General features: G+C 38.0%; 3 protein-coding genes across 3 annotated transcripts; 1 reads left to right on the forward strand and 2 right to left on the reverse strand.

Annotated features, from left to right (window-relative positions):
• Nucleotides 1–4,677: 4,677 nt before the first annotated feature.
• On the forward strand, nucleotides 4,678–5,667 carry LOC108938276 (olfactory receptor 4D1-like). The gene has a single exon (XM_029255540.1). It carries the CDS (start codon nucleotides 4,678–4,680, stop codon nucleotides 5,665–5,667), a length of 990 nt encoding a protein of 329 aa, XP_029111373.1.
• A 7,763-nt stretch (nucleotides 5,668–13,430) lies between these two features.
• LOC108938277 (olfactory receptor 52K2-like) lies at nucleotides 13,431–14,219 on the reverse strand. The gene has a single exon (XM_029255541.1). The coding sequence runs from the start codon at nucleotides 14,217–14,219 to the stop codon at nucleotides 13,431–13,433; it is 789 nt and encodes a 262-aa protein (XP_029111374.1).
• A 3,773-nt stretch (nucleotides 14,220–17,992) lies between these two features.
• LOC108938278 (olfactory receptor 52B2-like) lies at nucleotides 17,993–18,931 on the reverse strand. The gene has a single exon (XM_018758747.1). It carries the CDS (start codon nucleotides 18,929–18,931, stop codon nucleotides 17,993–17,995), a length of 939 nt encoding a protein of 312 aa, XP_018614263.1.
• Nucleotides 18,932–19,525: the final 594 nt, after the last annotated feature.

A 19,525-nucleotide genomic window follows, 5' to 3' on the forward strand; every position in this document is an offset into this window, starting at 1 on the left:
TATCTGTGCAAGGGAATCATAAAAACACTGAAGCTTTCTTTGATGGGTGCCGAGCAGCTCTTCGTTTTTCATGATATTTCTTTGTATTTCTTCCAACTCTGTTGTATTCACATGAGAGGCAGAATCTTCTGTCATGATTTCACATAGAGTATTGACAATGCAAGTGCAGAGCTGAGTTAGTGATATTAGCGTGACCTGTGGAAGTGGGTAGGTAAAGGGGCACAGTGCGACTTGAGAGCGTCTGCCATGGATGAGAACCAAGTCCAGATGAGGTTTAGTGGCATGGGCATGGGTCCGAATTGCACGGGTCAAGTTCTGAAGATCCAGTCGAAGTCCAGTGATTGTGATCCAAAGAGGTGTGGTAGTGGTTCGGGAAGCAAGAGTCGAAATCTGCAATGTCCTTGTCCGAAATGCGAGGGGCTTGATCCAAAAGGTTGTCGTTTGAGGGATGAGGCTTGAGATGTGAAAGATCTTTATCGAAATAGCAAAGGGTTTGATGTGAATGTCGCGATCCAAAGAGCAAGAGTCTTAATCCGAAAAGCAAGAAGCGATGAACAATAAGCGAAGTGCAAGGAAGGGCATGCGGTCTCAAAGAGATTCTGCAAGTGGTTGTGTTCAGAGCTCCTATTTTTACATTGTTTTTAAAATACAGCCCAGGTGTGTGTAATGAGCTTACATGTGGTCAGCACTGTGCTCCCTTTCTGGCTATTGCCCCAAGGTTGTAACATTAACTCTAACTTAAAAGGGCTATGAATAGTGCTTACCCACTCTAGTAGTCATTGTCTGTATTGTTATACTAATATTCTCCAATTTCAATAACCACTTGTCCTTACCAAGGTTGTGGGAGCTGGAGCCTATCCTGGAATTATTGGGAGCAAGGCTGAGAGGTAATACACCCTGGATGGGATGATAGTCCATCTCAGGGTAATCACAGAAAGTAAAGGGTATTTAGAATCACCAATTCACCTGAACTGCATGTCTTTTAACTGTGTGAGGAAACCGGAGCACCCAGGGGAAACCCACACCTACACAGGGAGAACTTGCAAACTCCACATGGACTGAGAGGAGATTGAAACACTATTCTCTTGCACCACCCTTGTGCTGTGAGTCAGCAGTGCTACTGGTTGCGTGACCCTGTTATTCTAATATGCTGTACAATACCGGCCTGCAGTAGGCACCATAATCCTATGAATCTCTGTATGAAATGAGTTTAACACTTCATCTTAGAATGTCACTTGGAACACCGGAAAAAGAGAAGATGCAATAATGGGAAGAGACCATAAGGTGGAGACATTGAACTTTGTTGTCCAGAACTCAGGGTAAAGGCTCAGCTCTCCCAATATAGTTTGAGTAATGCACTATAGGGGGTGTGGTGGTGTGGTGGGTTGGACCGGGTCCTGCTCTCCAGTGGGGCTGGGGTTGGAGTCCTGCTTGGGGTGCCTTGCGACAGACTGGTGTCCTGTCCTAGGTGTGTCCCCCCCGCCAACCTTATGCCCTGTGCTGCCGAGTTAGGCTCTGGCTCCCTGAGACCCAGAATGGGACAAACAGTTCAGACAATGTGTGTGTGTGATGCACTACAGACCTAAAGCTAATCATTCTTTCCGACTGCGTTGGAATTGCCACTATGATATTGTGAACTCCGATCCAGCAACTTGCAAAAGATAAGTAATCTCAGGAATGTGTGAGAAGTGACCAAAAATATACTTGAGTAAAAGTAAAAAAGTATCAGGTCACAAAACAACTGAAGTTTCAGGGTACTTTGATTCTAATTTGTTTTTTTTAATGTTCTGAACCACTAACGATATTAACAGCTTCAATATAAAATTTTAACTTGTATATTTTTTCCCATTTCATAAATTAATACATTAAATCTGCTCGCAAAGTGTCTCAAGAAACTTGTGTCCTCCATTTGTATCCTTAATTTTGTAAAGAGGTATATTTTATTGTATGATCAAAAACAGATCTTTAGCAACATAGGGCAAGCCAAGCTATGAAGTTGGCTTAATATATCCAAAGTTTAACATGTGTCTTGTCGACGTTCATCAAATCCACTGGTGTAGACGTGTACATGGGGTGATCCAGCAAATGTTTTGCAATTTGTTGCTGCTCTCCACATGGGCATCCAAGGCTGAAGGGGTATATGTCTGTGAGTGATGTATCTAAACTTATCCTTTTGGATGCTGGTCCTCTTCTTTTTTCCTTTGTCTTTCCAAAGTGTTACAGTCTTTTCAAGAGAGGGTGATCGCCACAGAAAATATCCAAAGTATGATGAGCTCAGCTTTGGGCTGATTTTATCCAGAATCCATCTGTTTGTTTTCCTGGCTTCCCATTAAATTCCCCTCCAGCACCACAGTTTACAACAATGTTTTTTTTAAAGTCCAACTTTCATATCCATGGTAATATTTGTCCTCGAGGATCCATCTGCACATCAGACGGCTTTCTTCCAATCAGTAACTATGAATTCTGGGCCCCCTGAAAGAATATTGCTCACCACACTTAATTTTTTCAGATATTTCAACTTTGGGGGATGCGGTGGCCCAGCAGGTTTGGCTAGGGCCTGCTCTCCAGTGGGTCTGGGGTTCGAGTTCTGCTTGGAGTGCCCTGTGGCGGACTGGTGTCCGGCCCTGGGTGTGTCCCCTCCCCCTTCAGCCTTGCACTCTGAGCTGCTGAGTTAGACTCCGGCTTGCCACGACCCTGCTTGGGACAAGTGGTTTTTGTGTGAGTGAGTAAGTGACACAGTTATATGTTTTTATACTTGCATGACCTAATCGCCTGCAGGTGCGGAGGTGGGTTGTACAGCTGCGGGAATGACAGGTGTATTAAAATAATAGCACAATATGAACAAATCCACCACTGGATATCATGCAATTGGAGAATACTTTAAACAGTTACATGAACATTACATTTGAGAAACTCTACAGCGGGTGGTGAGAGCTGCTCAAACCATCTCTGCAATGGCCTTACCAACACTGGAGAGCCTCTACCAGGCCAGAACCATCAGCAGAGCCATTAATATCATCAAGGACAATAGTCATCCCCAGCACTGCCTTTTCACACTCTTACCATCAGGGAGACGCTGCAGGAGTGTTAAATCCAGAACTTCAAGGCTGAAAAACAGCTTTTACCCACAGGCCATCAGGCTTGTGAACGACATCTGCCTTTCCCCCCCATCATGGCAGACACAGATTACCCTCTGATCCTGAGAGGTGTTAACTACCCCATCCTTACCACACACACATACACTCCCACAATGCAAATAACATCAGAGACTACAGATTACCCCTGCATACTTTGTGCATACAAACACACACCTTTTCAAATGCGAATGGACCCAATCTACCTCTACAGGACTTTGCACATGTATGTCTTCCATGTTTACATTGCGCATTGTGCACTGTACACTTTATATGTGCACATAACTTTGTTTCTTGCATTTTGCACTGATAGTGATTTTGTAAATTTGTCATTTATGCCTTGTGTTTTCTTTCATTATGTCCTTATAATTTATGTCATAGGCTGCTGAGAGGATTCAGAGAGTAAGAATTTCATTGTATGGTGTAACAAACTGTTTACTGTATGTATGACAATACACTCTTGAATCTTGAATCTTGAATATGCTAATAAAAAAAATCTGTAATAAATTTGGTACAAGTTAAGAATATCCCTTGCATAGAATAGTGCTGAGGTACTGTCAAATAGCTTTCAGCAGATTTTCAGTTTACACTCTAAGCCCAGATGGGAGTCAAACATCTAAGCAACATCCAACTGCAGACAGAAGCGTCACTAATGTGATCACTCTTTTTTTTAAATTATATCTACTTATATAGATGAAACTGCAGCTGAAAGCTAGTTTTTTGACATGTTCTTAATCAGTCAACCCTGCCTGTGCAAGGTAAGGCTCACTAGTCTGAATTCATATACCAAGTAAATCTCTGTGTTATTTTTGGGAGAATTTATGCAACAGAGGCATTCAGTATCTTTTATTGAAAGAATAAAGACCTGAACCAGTAGAGATGTTCTGAGACTGTGCTCCAAGATTTGAAAACCATTACTGTGTTTGAAAAGGGGTTCAAGCCCCTTAGACATTTGGCAACACAGTCAGACAGGTGGTTTTTATATTGCGGAAATCTGATTTACATTTACGTTTATTCATTTAGAATATGCTTTTCTCCAAAGCGACGTACATCTCATAGAAAATATAACACGTGCATTACATTAGCAGAAAGAGAGACATAGATGCAGTTAGTTTCTTTTCACCATATGAACCAATGTACATCAAATGAGTAGCTGCATAAAACTTTGTCAACGAGTATCAACGATTCCTAATAAATTTTAAAAAAAAAATTTACATTACATTTCTGGAGTAGCTGCATGAAGGTTTATCTGTTGTTTCACGGTTATGAATGATTTACATGCATTTCTTGCTACTCATTGTGATACATGTTCTCCTCCCCCTGGAAAGTTCTGTGTGGAGGGGTAATGTTTGCTACGGAAATAAATTTGTAGCTTAAGAAAGGTCTTACTTTATTATTGCATGAAAATATTCTTGGTAAATTGGAGTTTTAATACATCTCATTCATTTCTATATTAATCTGTGAATTGTTGAAGATATTCATTTCATTCTTGCACTTTTGAGCTCAGAGTAATCTTTTTTTCTTTTCTTTCACTAGGACGATAATGGGAAACAGAACTATCGATGTTGTGGATGCCTTGTTTATCATGGGCAGCTTTGGTCTGTCCGAGAAAGGTGCTTATGTAACCATCTCCTTTGGCATTGTCATTTATTGCTTCACGGTGGCCTGTAACTTGATTCTCCTTCTCCTCATAGCCATGAACAAAAGCCTACATGAGCCAATGTATGCATTCTTGTGCAACTTGTCTATTAATGACCTAATAGGAATCAGTGCCTTTTTTCCCAGGACCATGTGGGATATGGTGTCAGAAGACAGGTCAATCACATTTCCAGAATGCCTGATCCAAGCTGTCTGCCTCCACATGTATGGTGGCGCCACACTTCTGATTATGTCCATCATGGCATTTGACCGATATATTGCCATCTGCTACCCGTTAAGGTACCACAATATCATGACACGATCCTGTGTGATAAAACTGATTGTGTCAGCCTGGCTCTCAGATTTTCTGCTGATCTGCACTCTGTTTGTGCTCACGTTGCGCTTCCCGTTCTGCAAGACTGCGCTCACCAACTTTTACTGCGACAATGTCTCCCTCCTCCGTTTGACCTGTGCAACAGACACCACAGTTAACAACATCTACGGTCTGTTTATCACAGGCCTCCTGCATGGCCTGGGCATTTTTTCAGTTGTGTTCTCCTACACCTGGATTCTGGTCACATGTTTAAGAAACAAAGATACTGAGTCAAAAGGCAAGGCAGTGCACACCTGTGCTACACACTTGCTGGTCTTCCTGATCTACGAGTTCTCTGGTATCATCATCGTCCTTGTTTACCGACTTCCATATTTTCCTCCTTTGCTGCAAAAGTTTATGTCAATATCTTTTCTGATTTTTCCTCCAAGTCTAAACCCAGTGATATATGGTATAAAAACCAAAGCTATTCAAAGTAAATTAAAGCAGATGTTTGCCAACAGGATTTTCACCAACCACATGGCAACGATTTCCTGGTCAAAAACAGTCAAGTCTATAGCTTGATACACAAGCATTTGAAAGGTTGAAATAATTTCCTAATCACTTTTAAAAATGCAGAAAACAAAAATAATGCTGAACTACTACAACAAAAATGTTTTTAACAGCGCTTTTCTTTTTCAACTGTCATACAGAATCTCTGTAAAATTCACCAAAATCTATTAAAGAACAAAAGTGATGTTAGTTTCATTTTGATCCATTAAAATTACACAACCATTCTGTTGGAAGAAGACTGTAATATAACTAATTACACATGATTTTTATGATTATTCATTCAGTGTCTTTTATTTTTTACAAAGCCCTTTTCTCAGCTGTGGGGCACAGAACAACAGATCTCGATGGTCTATATTACAAAATACAGTAAGATGTTTAATAGAGGCTGGCACCGAAAACAATCAAACTGACCAATTCATGTCCCAGATTGTGAGAATATTCAGTACTGCATAAAATCAAACAATAAAAGGAGAATACTGAGCACATGGGACCTTGCCTTGATTTTCTTTCCCTGTGAAAACAAAGAGCAAATGGCACCAAACTGCCAGTTTTTCATTGATTTACTCTTTTTTCTAGAAATTTCCAGTCTCATCAGTTAACATGTCATTATACATATTGCTATAAAATAGAATTGTCATTACTGTTTTGTGTCTAGCTCAACAAATAAAAAAATATATAAAATAATGCAGACTACTGACCTTAATTTTGCTAATCACTTTGTCCAAGGCAATTTACAGTTTTAGACAAGCAACTTCACACTGATCTACCTATTTAAACAGCAGTGAATTTTTGCTGTATTAATTCAGGTTAAACACAATGCTCAAGGGTAGGAGCAGGGATCTGAATCAGCTACTTTCAGATTTACAAATCGCCCTGAATATGCGTATTGCTGTTGCCCTCAAAATGGTATAGCCTCTGTCCCGTACATACAGTTACACATGTACTAAATACATAAATAATGCAAAAATTAAAAAAAAGGATTCCCTAATAAAAAAAAAAGCTTTTGCAATTTGATTGAAAGTACAAATGATATAAAGAAAAGTCACCCAAAGCGTGCTGGCTTTCACCACTGTGCATTACTTATGATGATTAAAATACAGTGCAGGAGAAGTACAACTGTAACAGTGTGAAATGGATTTTATGTGTGTCAGCTCCATTCAGAGCCACTATAACTGTGTGCTAGGAAAGTATATAAATTTAGGAGAATTTTTTGATTTCCATTAATTCAGTCAGCTGATGCTTTTGTCACTGGGAGACAAGGAGGTCATAGCCACTGGTGCACAAGAGACTGTGAGCAGGAGAATCTCTGAAGTGCTGAGAGAACTCTGCAGTTATGCATGTAATAAACTCATGGGGACACACATTCTTCTCATGTCCGTATGTCAGTTGTCTCATGTCCATTTGTCATAAGTCCAGGTATACCTGTAACACAATTTGCCATCTAGCACTGTCGCTTCTCCAGAATGGAAGGCTGAGTATTTGTTCTTTCCTTTTTCCATATGATTATCAGAGAATTGCTTTTGACTGTAGTGACGGTTTATTTTATTTATTTAACATATTGAGTGCTTTTGTGTGAGACAGCAGTTTTACCCCATGCTTCTCAATGCCACCAACAGTCAAGGGCAGAAATATTTAAAATAGACCGCAAAAATATATACAGTGAAGAGTAATAATATGTTCAGAAAAGTCCTCATTCATCCATCCATTGTCAACAACCACTTGTTCCAAGTGGGTTAGCGGTGAGCCGGAACTTTACCCAGCAACACAAGGCCAAAGGGGGAGGGGAAACACCCAGGACGGGATGCCGGTTCGTCGCAAGGCACTCCAAGGAGGGCTCAAACCCCAGACCCGCCACACAGCAGCACCGGCTGAACCCGCCGCAAAATACCGATTCAGAATATAATATATTTCAGTTTGTCTCACAATACATATCATTTATCTTGGGTCATGTTATAACAAATAAGAATATTTCAGTTTCCTATGGAGATAAAGTCACACCATAATGCCATGAATGTATAAAAAAGCCTAGATCATGCCTCTTATATAATATAAGAGGGAACTATTCAAGAAGTCCTGTTATATTTTAATGGATCGGCTGTTTTCTTTAATCCTTTTTTAAACAATAAACAACAGAGTACAGGATTACAACATGAAGTTATTGGTGAAGACCCATATAGCCTCTCATATGTGGAAGGAGAGGTCCTCGGAATTCCTTACCACCAAAGAGAGATGAGCAACAGTATGATGAAATGTGTTGTGCTTTCAAACAAATGTATTTGTTCTGTTTTTAAACATGAGCAGAACTTATACAAGGATAGATTAGAGATGTGGTTACTGCAGAAAACCTACAAATGGATGTGATGTTGATGTCTTAGCACATATGAATTAGTGAGCCAAAACTATGTGTCTGTGTAACCATTGTAACCATAACAGCAAACCAATTAAAATGTCAGCTTGCATATTTTTTTTACATGAATCACAAATTTCACAGCTATGAACAGAGACATTGACAACAAAAACGTCTAATAAAAGTGAATAGTACTTTATATAGTACTAATAGTAGAGCATAAAAAGAATTAGTAGATTTTCTATTAAACTTTTTGCTGATTTACAGTTTTGGAAAATCAACTTTACACACACACACACACACACATTTTCAGAACCGCTTGTCCCATACGAGGTCGCAGGGAACCGGAGCCTACCCGGTAACACAGGGCATAAGGCCGGAGGGGGAGGGGACACACCCAGGACGGGACGCCAGTCCATTGCAAGGCACCCTAAGTGGGAATTGAACCCCAGACCCACCAGAGAGCAGGACTGTGGTCCAACCCACTGCGCCACTGCACCCCCCTACCAACTTTACAATGATTTACTTTTTTCTATTTATGCAATGGTTTTCTTACTATATAAATTCAGTGTAAGTGCAGGGGTACTACAACATGACAATATTTGATGCAGGGACCTTCAGATTACAAGGTAACACTATTAACCATGACTATATCTACTGCTCTCAGTTTTGCTTTGTCAGCCGTTTTATATTTCAGTTTACAACATAATGCAATTGACTGATAGTGAATTTTAACATCTGTTCTACAATATTTGAATTTATTTAATTCTTTGATTAAACTGGGCAAAACTCAATACATAAGAAGAAGAAAAATTTCTGCACACTGTAAAGTTCATTTGTTACCACTACACAAATAGAAAATGATAGGTAATTGCTCATGATAAAATTACATGTAAGATAAACATGACATAAATAATTGTGCATACATGGATAAGTATTTCATACATTTACATGCTTTCAACTACTTAGGACTCACACAGTAAAGTTGCGTAGTAAAACCAAACATTAGCTATTATGAATGACATAATCTGAGCTATTTGTATAGCAGGGTAGTTTGAGTGACACAATTCAGTATAAGTTCATTGGTGAGGCTTACTGCAGCAGTAATGGGGAGCTGGGCCTGGAACTTTCAGGTTAAGCGTTCATGTGCTGTAAACAACTGACACACTACCTGCTTTCCCTTGGATACCACTTTAAACCTTTCTGTATTAAATCTCCAAAACCTTTATAATAGAAATTTTGTCACTCTTATGCCTTGCTGCAATAAGACATGAACACTGTTATTTATTGTCAGGATGATGCCTCTAGAAGATTAAAATTTAAACAATTTAAATAATAATAATGATTTAAAAAAAAAGATTTGCTCTCATAAATGTGTCCTTACAAGACCATCATAATGTATCCTTCTTAGTGTCATCATTAAGCATTATATAATATTTTAATTATTAATTTTTTGCAAGCTGCAGAAGTTGAGACCAACTTGTAAACTCTTTCCTTTAAAATATTTCTTGGACACTGTGGAGGGTTGCTTGTGGTCTCATTCATGCTCATGTTATCTGCTGCAAGTCTGACAGGGTTGGAATAACTGGGTCACAGTTAACAGAGGAAAACCCAGCACATCAGAGGACCCACTGTTGTACATTGGTCCTGCATGACTGGAATCAATTTATACATAGTCCAAGTACTTGTCAGAATTCCTTGTCCAAGCCCATGTCAATACCTGCACCACTCTACCTCTAGCACTTTCACCTAACAGAGCTCTGCACTTGGGTTCATCGTTTATCACGCCTCTCGTCTTTTAGAGACAGCTGACAGAGTTACAACTAATTTATATTTGTATTTTTCAGATCATACATTTACAACTGTTTATGTCAAAATTTGTGAGACTGGTGATGTCACAAATTATACCGTTGAAAGGTCACACTGTAAAAAAAAAAGTTGAGGCAACTTATAATAATAAGGCAACCTATTACGAGCACTTTTTTTGAGTTATCTCAACAAACTGGGACTGAAGTCCACCCAGCTGAAAAGATTATGTTAAAATCATAAGTTCTCAGAACACAGATAGTGACATTTACCTATTGAATCACAGAAAAAAAAAATTTTTGTTGGCTGACCATAAATAGGCCAGATGGATTCATTAATTATTATTTAAATAGTCTAAATAAAAGACAAAGTATAACACTGGTCAAATTTCTTTTATTTAAACGGTTTGTGTCCAATGTCACAACAATGACCTTACTGGTTCCAAGTCTTGCATTTTAACTGACTTAATTTGCATGTTACACTGAACCCAATGCATGTTACCCATGCACGTTAAACAACTCCAGAAAAAGTGTTAATTATATAAAGTAACAACACCATATGTGACATTAGCTGTCTTGTGGACCTCTGGGTCAGAATTAGAAAATTTGCAATATTTGCATTGCATTTCCTCTTGTTCAATATTTTTCCTTCTTCAGTGCACTGCTTCTTTATAAAAACATCCTCTTTTCATCATGTTCCCCCATTTTTATACAGATATTTATGCTAGCTCATTTAGTTTTAAAGAAATGGCAGTAAGACCGTCTGGATGGCCAGGGCCAGAATGCAGTATATTCAGTTCAATTCAATTTATTTTTATAGAGCGCTCTTCTCACGCAGTGACACAGAGCACTTTAACACAGGCATAAGACAACAAAAACAAATGCATCAGATAAGAAACAAAGAAGACAGTTGACTACTATCATAATATAGAACTTTTATAGAGCTATAAGTATACCTACTGGCCACAAAGGAAAGGATCAAAAACTGAAAATCGAGGGAGAAAAAAGAAACCTCTGGGGGTCCAGTACAGAACCAGTTTACCGTGTGTGACTCCAGTATAGAACCAGGTATAGAACCAGTTGAGGTAACTGACTGCATGTGAGTCAGATGGACTTCAAGTTCAAGTTTCAAGTTTATTGTCATAGATACAAGTACCATGTACATGTATCATGAAGATCTTTCTGAATGCTTTTCCACAGACTATGGGCAAGGACAACAGAAATACTGCACAAACAAAACACTGCCAATGACAGTAAATAACAATAGCAGCAATGACAGCAATAACAATAAATAATGGTAACAGTAGTAACAATAATGCCAGCTGACAGTCAGAGAACTCAGAATGAGAGAATGAGAATGCTCCTTCTTAAATACCTCTGTTGCACAAATATCATGTACTTGTGAATGCACTACAAATCATATTGCACTATTCCTTCTTAAATACCTCTACTGCACAGTTATTATGTAAGTACTTGTATTGTATAGTTAACTGTTTATAGTATATTTGCACTAATTTCAGATTATCGACTTAGTAAATTAGTTATGTAGGTCTAAAAGCTGTCCTTAGGTCTAGTGTTGTATGTTTATATTTATGCTTATTTTACACAGCACCGTGGTCCTGCGAGACACGACATTTCGTCCCACTGTATGTCCACACATGTAGTGGAATGACAATAAAGCTTGACTTGACTTGACTTAAAGTAGCAGTGTAATTTACCAATGTGCTTGGGAGGAGCAGTCCCACTTGTAGAAGCAGTCCAACTCTAGCTGCTAAAGGTGGCACATTGGTTAGTGTTGTAATACTCTTGCAGCAGTGGGGTAAAAGCTGGTCCTGCACCTAGCTGTGTGGATTCGAATAGACCTAAGCCGTTTTGCAGATGGCAGGGAAGAGACAAGTGCCCGTGCAGGGTGACTATGATCTCTCATGATGTGCATCGTCTTTCTGAGGCAGCGTGTGGTGTAGGTGTCCTCGACTGCTGGTAGCTGTGTGCTGACTTAGTTATTTACATTAAAATTGTGTGCAAACAAAACTAAAAGTAAGAAAGTTCAATTCAATTCAATTTATTTTCATAGTTAAAAGAAAGAAGGTGGATTCGCACGCTCTAGCTGAGAATGGCGCTGGAAAAGGGTTCGATTAAAACTACAGGCCCAAGGGCAGCATGCCATGTTGTAATAATGATATTGTTGCTGTATGGTAGCTTGAATCCCCAGATCAGCCATTGATTGTACATCGTCCATCATGGCAGTTGGTTTTCATCTTCAGTCAGCATAGGATCTGCCTGTCACCACCGGCCAGCCTCCTCAAGTCTTATGTAGTGAGACAACAATGCTCAACAAAAAAGAAAGACCAGAGTAATGTGTTAGTAATTTGTCTTTTAAACGAGTCAATATGCATTTATATTGATCGCAGGTACTTAGCCTTAGGTAACCTGCATCCAATGAACAAAGATATAGTCCTGGGATAATTAGAATCAAAAATTATTGGCCGTTCTTCAAGACATATGATATGAGCAAATGGTCACATGTATTACTCATTACATTATTCAGCGCGATTTATCCATTATTCAAATGATTGAAATTAAAGCCTTTTTCCCCGTTTGTCCCGCAGACAAGCTTGCTTGTTGTTGCTTTGTAACTAGTAAGTCTGAGAGAGAGGCTCGAACACGGGGAAAAAAAAATACTTTATTTTAATCGCGCTTGATGATGATAAATGGCAAAATTGCGTGAATCATCATGTATTTAATAAGTATTCAATGAGACATTTGATTTGCTCATCATATGCATCTAGAAAACGGCCAATACTATATATCTGGCCCTGGCCCTGTAGTTACAGCCATTCATTGTTTTTTAAATTAAACTCCTGTATGATATGAGATTTTTACTTGCGGTTGCGCACGTTATTTATTTAAGCAGTGCGCGAAATCAGTAACACTAAATTAGATTAGACAATCAGCCTGGGAAGAGCACAACATACATTATATAACAAATAACATATAGTGATACATACCTGTTATTCTGCAGAAACCGCTCTTTCACGTCAACATCAATTCTTGGAAACGGATTCCAAAGGGTTAAAATCTCATACTGCGCATGCGCTCGAGATTCAAACCGTGTGAAACGTGAAGGTTCAAGGCAAAACTAAAATAATTTAATAAGGTCAACAAAACATTGCACGTCTGTAACATTTAAGGAACGAATTTGTTGAAAGTATGACGCATGAACACTTCCAATCAAAATATCTTAATTCAATTTACTTTTCTGTGTTTATTTGGAGAACTTTTCGTAAGTTGGCTTTTTTACAGTGCAGAAAAAAAGACAAGAGAAAAGAAGGAGAAGCTAAGAGGATGAACAAGATTTCATAAACTAACATTAGAACTCTATAAACAGTTGGATTAATTATTTATAAGTTGCATTAAAGTTATTTTCAAATTATGTATTTAAGATGAGGTGAAAAAAAAAATATTCCTGACCTATAAGCATATACATTACCCATACTTTTATATTAACACCGTATATTTTAAAATATATTATTGTTTATAATAACTTGTGCAACCATTTTACTTGCTTACTATATTATACTGTATTATTACTACATTTACAATTCCAGAAAATAAAAAATGAACTACATCATCTTTGAAATGACAAGACATGGAACCACTTTTTTAGGGAAGATAAGATTAAATATCTTTTCTCTAATTTCTTTTGTTTTGAGTCCATATACAACTGGATTTAGGAAAGGAGGAAAAATCATCACAGATACTCCAAAAGCCCGCCTCAGAAAAGGAGATGTCTGCTCAAACCTATGGGAAATTAGGGTGAACATGGCATTAAACTCCAAGAAGATGAACACCACTAAATGTGAAGCACAAGTCTGAATGGCCTTGCTTTTTGTGTCCGACTGCCTATTCATCAAGCAGGTCAACAGAATTTGACAGTATGTAAATATTACAGCACTTAAGGACCCGCACTGAAGGAAGATGGTTAAAAACAACCCGTAGTAGTTGTTTATTCTTGTGTCCTCACAGATGAGCTTCATCAGCGAAGGGTTGTTGCAGTACATGTCCACTATCACAGTCCTGCAGATGTTGAAGCGGATGAGGAGTAAGAACAGCACTGCTATCATAACGTAGTCAGCCAGCCACAAGCAGATGATGATCTTTGTCACGTTGCTGTTGGACATTATAGAGTTGTACCTCAGTGGGCAGCAGATGGCAATGTACCGATCAAATGCCATGGCTGTCAAGATTAGCAAAGACCCAGTTCCATACAGGTGCGCGAGCAATGCCTGGAGGAAACAGGCTGGGTAGGAGATGATCCTGTCTTGAGACAAGATGCTGCTGATGAGCTGCGGGAAAAAGGCAGTAGCACCTATCATGTCATTGATGGGCAGATTGATGAGGAGCAGATGCATAGGCTTGTGAAGGTCCCTGTTCAACGCGATGGTGATGAGGAGTGTCAAGTTAAAAAACACTATAATACAGTATGTCAGTATGCTAAAAATGAAGGAGGGATATAAACCTGAAGGAGGAATTTGAAGAGGTTGCAAAGTCAAAATCGACGTTACAGCTGTTATATTAGAAGACATAATGAAGTGTTTAGTGTTTGTTGTCCCAGGTATAGTTTTGATCAATATATCATCCTGTAAAAGAAAAAAAAATGAAAACCCGATTTGTTCAAATCATTTGATTTCTTTAAATATTTAAATATACAACCAGTTCATTAAATGCATAATAAAAATTTATAAAAAAAAACAAAAAAAAATCATTAAGATTTAAATTATTTAACCAATGTCTTTACTTTTTAGTAAACAGAATTATCTTCTTGAGCTTTTATTTTGAGCAAACTGGTGAAATATTAAAACTGAATTAATATTTTTTAACTTCACTAAATAAAGGCACTGAAGCTTTCATTTAGTGATATAAAATGAAAGCAAAGATTTCTTCACAATGCTGAAGTACTCACTCTTATTTGGTCCACTTCCTTCGTTAGGTTTAGCGACAGTTGTGACTGATGCAAGAAAGGGCTCTTATGATAAAATCATTCTGTTAAGCTCTTTTAAAGCTCATAAGTTTAAGTACAACCCCAATCAGAACTTTACCAGCCTACCTTTGTATGAACACTAAGAAAAAAAAAAGACAATCAATCAGCCACAAGTCCTTCCCATGTGGATTTGAGAGAGAGATTAGCTGTGATGTACAACTGTTTATAGTTAGGATAATATTATGTTGCTGTTGTTGTATGTGTGTGCAGTAAAAAAACTGTAATTTACAGTAATTAATTAATTTAAATTGTTTTGTTTTATTGTTGTTTACAATATCTATGCACTACTTGACAGATTAATGAAACGACTGATTTGGCTTTGATGAGTCTGAATTTTCTGCAGTTTTTTTCTCACATTTTGGACAGGAAGTCTTCACAGAATAGGAAGAACATGAAAGGTAGTGTTGTAGGCATGTCAACTGAGCCAAATGGTGTGACCACTGTTCCTTCTTTTCTGGTGGGAAGGTGCACAGATGGTCACGTAAGGTATGATGAAATCTCTCACACTGACCGTTTCCTTCAGGGATAAGGGATGGTTGATGAAACAGTTGATCTGTCTTTGATGAGGCAAAGTTTCTGCTATATATTTCATATTTTTGGACTGGAAATCGCAGCAAAATAGGAAGAACATCCAAACTTTGCACAGATAATTCCAAGGTCAGAGGTGAACCCACAATACAAGAGCTGTTAAGACACCAGCACCACCAACTATACCTATCTACTATAACTAGATTTCATCTGATAAACACAAGTAATGATAAATGGTGTGCTGTTTGTTTTAATAATTTCAAGCGTTCTAGAACACTTAAAGATAATAAAAAAACAATTGAAAGGAAAGGTTTGAAAGTAAACTCAACTGGTTTTAATGGAAATAAAATAATGCATATGAGGTCCTATTGCTCAGTTCATAAACACTTATGAAATGCATGTGGAAGCAGTTTAGAAAAATGGCACTGCTGAAGTATAGGATGTCTGATTTTTCCCTGTAAAAGGTATAAGGGTCTGGACACAGCACAGCCCTTTGCTGTTCCCTGTCTTTTGCCGTTTATGAGGAAATGAGGAAAGATAAGTTATCTGACAGTTTTACATGTTCACTGAGAATATGGAAGTATTGAACTCATTATGCATTTGAGCAGATGCTTGGTGTACTCTAGGTGTAGGGTCTGCTGGGCTGTTCACACCTGCTGTCAAATGATGTTGTTGAGCCCTCTTTTGGGACCCATTGCACAAACAGAGGTGACGCAGGGAGGTGGCGAGTTTATGGAAAACAGCATGTGCAGGGCACAGAACTTAATGGGAATTTCCATGCTTTGTACAAGACTGACAGGTAGGCGTGGGCTGGGGTTTACTCTCAAACTTTCATTTTTTTGCAAAAGTCCAAGAGGATGACACCTCAGAATTGTACAGTACATCTAAAATATATCATAGCTTTGCTCAAATATTCATCAACATGACTGGAGAAATAGTAATGATGACAATCTTTGGAAAAACAATTAAATTGTTATAAAATGTATTTTATTTTGTGTTTTATTTCTAATCACTATGCTACCAGGGACAACTGGTAACGAAGTGGTTTGAGCTACTGCCTTTGGGCCCAAAGGTTGCAGGTTTAATTCCTGCCTCCAACTGTAGTACCATTCATCAAGGTACTTACTCAAAACTGCTCCAGTAAAAATTACCCGGCTGTATAAATGGATAAGTTATTGTAAGTACCTAAACATTGTAAGTCACTTGGAGAAAAGTGTCAGCTAAATGAAAATGAGGCACTGCAGAACTTTACACAACTCAGTTCCAAAATATAAGTTATTTAAAACACTTCACGACATCACGTCACATAATTCAAAAAAAAAAAAAAAAAACCTGTGACATCTGAAACTATTTTAATGCTTGGAAACATTACACAGAACAAGAGTGGAAAGGATTAAAGCCGAAGTGCTGCTTTGGAATCAGGTAAATCACTTAGCTGGATGGAAACGCTTCATCAGCTTCATGTGTCCAGAGAGGAATGAAAAACAGAATATTAGGTGCATTTAATCAAACTATTAATCAGAAGAGTTTACAGAACATTTTTTTGTCAGTTGTATGATAAAATCCATATTTATGCAGTTTCTTTCAATCTATGAGCTACACTAAATCAAAAAAGGGGTAATCCTGAGATTACAGCAAACTGCTGTTTCATGTACACCAGTGAGTGTGCTAGTTGAGTAGTCTAGAAATCATATTTCCATTGAGTTGGGGTATTTGGAGGAGTAAAGAATTTGTAGTCTGGACACTTTATTGTCAGTGATAAGAAATATTTGCCCAGTTTTTTATTCAGAAAAAAAAAAGTCTTACAGATTTAGTCTATATCTTAAAATGGAAAACAGGAGACAGCATTGTGGTTAGAGATATTTTCTTGCATTCGAAACATTGGATTCAAACCCCAACTCCTCCTATAATACCATTGAGTAAGGTACTTACCCTTAACTGCTGCAGTAAAATTTGCCAAAATTTATAAATGGGTAAATCATTGAAAGTAGTATAATATGGTAAATTGTTTCCAAAAGAAAAGTGTAAGCTAAATGAATTAATAATTATTCAATAATACATGAAGTCTGTAATTTAACTTATAGGTGTTTATTTTATTCTTTTTCTTTCTTTCACCGATACGGCGATTATTTTAATGTTATTCTTTATTTCACTGATACCTTTGTCTAAGGCAATTTACAAGGTATTGTACACTCGGGGACTTGAAATTGTTTATACAGGGTATTATTCACTAAAATAGTTCAGGGTTAAATGCCATGATCAAGGATACAACAGCAGGAACAGGATTTGAGTAAGAAATCAAAAGACGAACTCTCACATCATTAAGGTGATGACTGAGCAATATGCTGCCTCCACCTCTCACTTCTAATTAGACAAAGATGGAAATTGAAAAAGCCATTTTGATTCTTTTTACTATGTTTAAAATCTAGGAAGATTTTAAAACAGTCCTCCTCCCTTTCATCCACACTTTACAGCAGTGCACATCCATTTAAAACTGAACAAAATGAAGTGTGCAGAATTTTCCTCTGACACACTACTGTGGCGAGGACTGTGAATGTTTTCATATGATTTTCTTTATGTAGGTTTCTCGCACAGAACAACGATGATGGCCTTGAATTATTTATTATAAACCTTAGTCCTGAAAACTCTGATGAGTGAATTTCGTATTTCTTTGGTGTTCAAGCCATACACAATGGGATTTAATAGCGGAGGAACCAGAAATATCAGCATGCCCATAATTTTTTGCAGGTAAGTTGAAATATCCTTAAACCTATGTGAAAGAATAGTAAAGGTGGCCACAACTTCGAATATGATGAAGATTAACAGCTGTGCACTGCAGGTGTTGATAGCTTTGCTCTTTGCCCCAGATTTCCTGGTAACCGTGCAGGCAATGAGGATCTTGACATAAGAAAAAATCTGAATAGACACACTGATAACCTGAATGATAGCTGTGTTGAACAAACCTAAAACATTATTGGCAGTAGTGTTCACACATGTGAGTTTAAGCAGGGAGGGATTATCACAGAATACATTCATTATAGTGGACCTACACCTAGGTAGCCGGACCTGCATAGAAAACAATGACAGGATCAGAATAAAATCAAGACCCCAGATCAGTAATATGATTAATGCCACTGTTGCAGGGGTCATGATGGCATTGTATCTCAAGGGCTGGCAGATGGCCACATAACGGTCAAAAGCCATTGCTGCCAGCACAAACAGGATGCCTCCTCCATACATGTGCAGCAAAAAGCCCTGGAGAACACATAAATGATAGTGCACTTTGCTGGTTTCTGTGACAATATCTGACAGCACCTTAGGAAGCATTGTGGTAATTCCAATCAAATCGTTGAACGGGAGGCTGAAAAGGATGAAGTACATGGGTTTGTGGAGGTTCTGCTGTGCAACAATGAGAAGCATCAGAGTCAGGTTGCAGGAAACACTGAACAAATAGACTAAGGTACCCATTAGGAAAACAGGATACTTTCCTTTCACTGGGATCAGAAATGGGTCAAGATTAAGCTCAAAACTATCACTGAAGCTGATATTCTCCATTAAAATGCCTGGGTGACCCTGTAAAACAATAACAAACATCATGTTTATGTATCCCAATCTACTCCACTTGGAAACCTAGTCTGACATTTTTACTTAAAATAGTACAGATGCAGTGGTACCTTTTCGCAGAGCACCTTAAAGGATCCAAAGTTCTTACAGCAGGTTTGTCATGGTGGAGTGAGGGTCATGTACAATGAAACGTTGTATTGCTGCTCATTTATATTGAACACCTTTGATTTGGTTTACGTCATTCAGTATGAATCTCCATGGACAGAAATCATTTAACCGGGCAATGACATATGATAATGTGCTCAAGGGCCAAACAATACATGAGGTTTCATCTTCCTCTCCAGGAACCTCATACCGAATGTTTAGTATCAAATTCAAAAAGTCTGTCCAACATACTTATTCCTAGCTGTAAACAATAAATTTAAAAAGCTTGATGATTGCCTTTTTTATTTTTTTTTTTATCTGCTGCTGCTACCACTGTTTCATATATTTCTTAATGGATGGGTAGTTAGGTTGTAAGGTGTTTTTTTTTAAAACATTTAACATATTGCGGAGCGGCACTATTTTTTAGTATATTTTAGTCTA

Source organism: Scleropages formosus, chromosome 10 (assembly GCF_900964775.1).
Source record: "Scleropages formosus chromosome 10, fSclFor1.1, whole genome shotgun sequence".
Lineage (NCBI taxonomy): Eukaryota > Metazoa > Chordata > Actinopteri > Osteoglossiformes > Osteoglossidae > Scleropages > Scleropages formosus.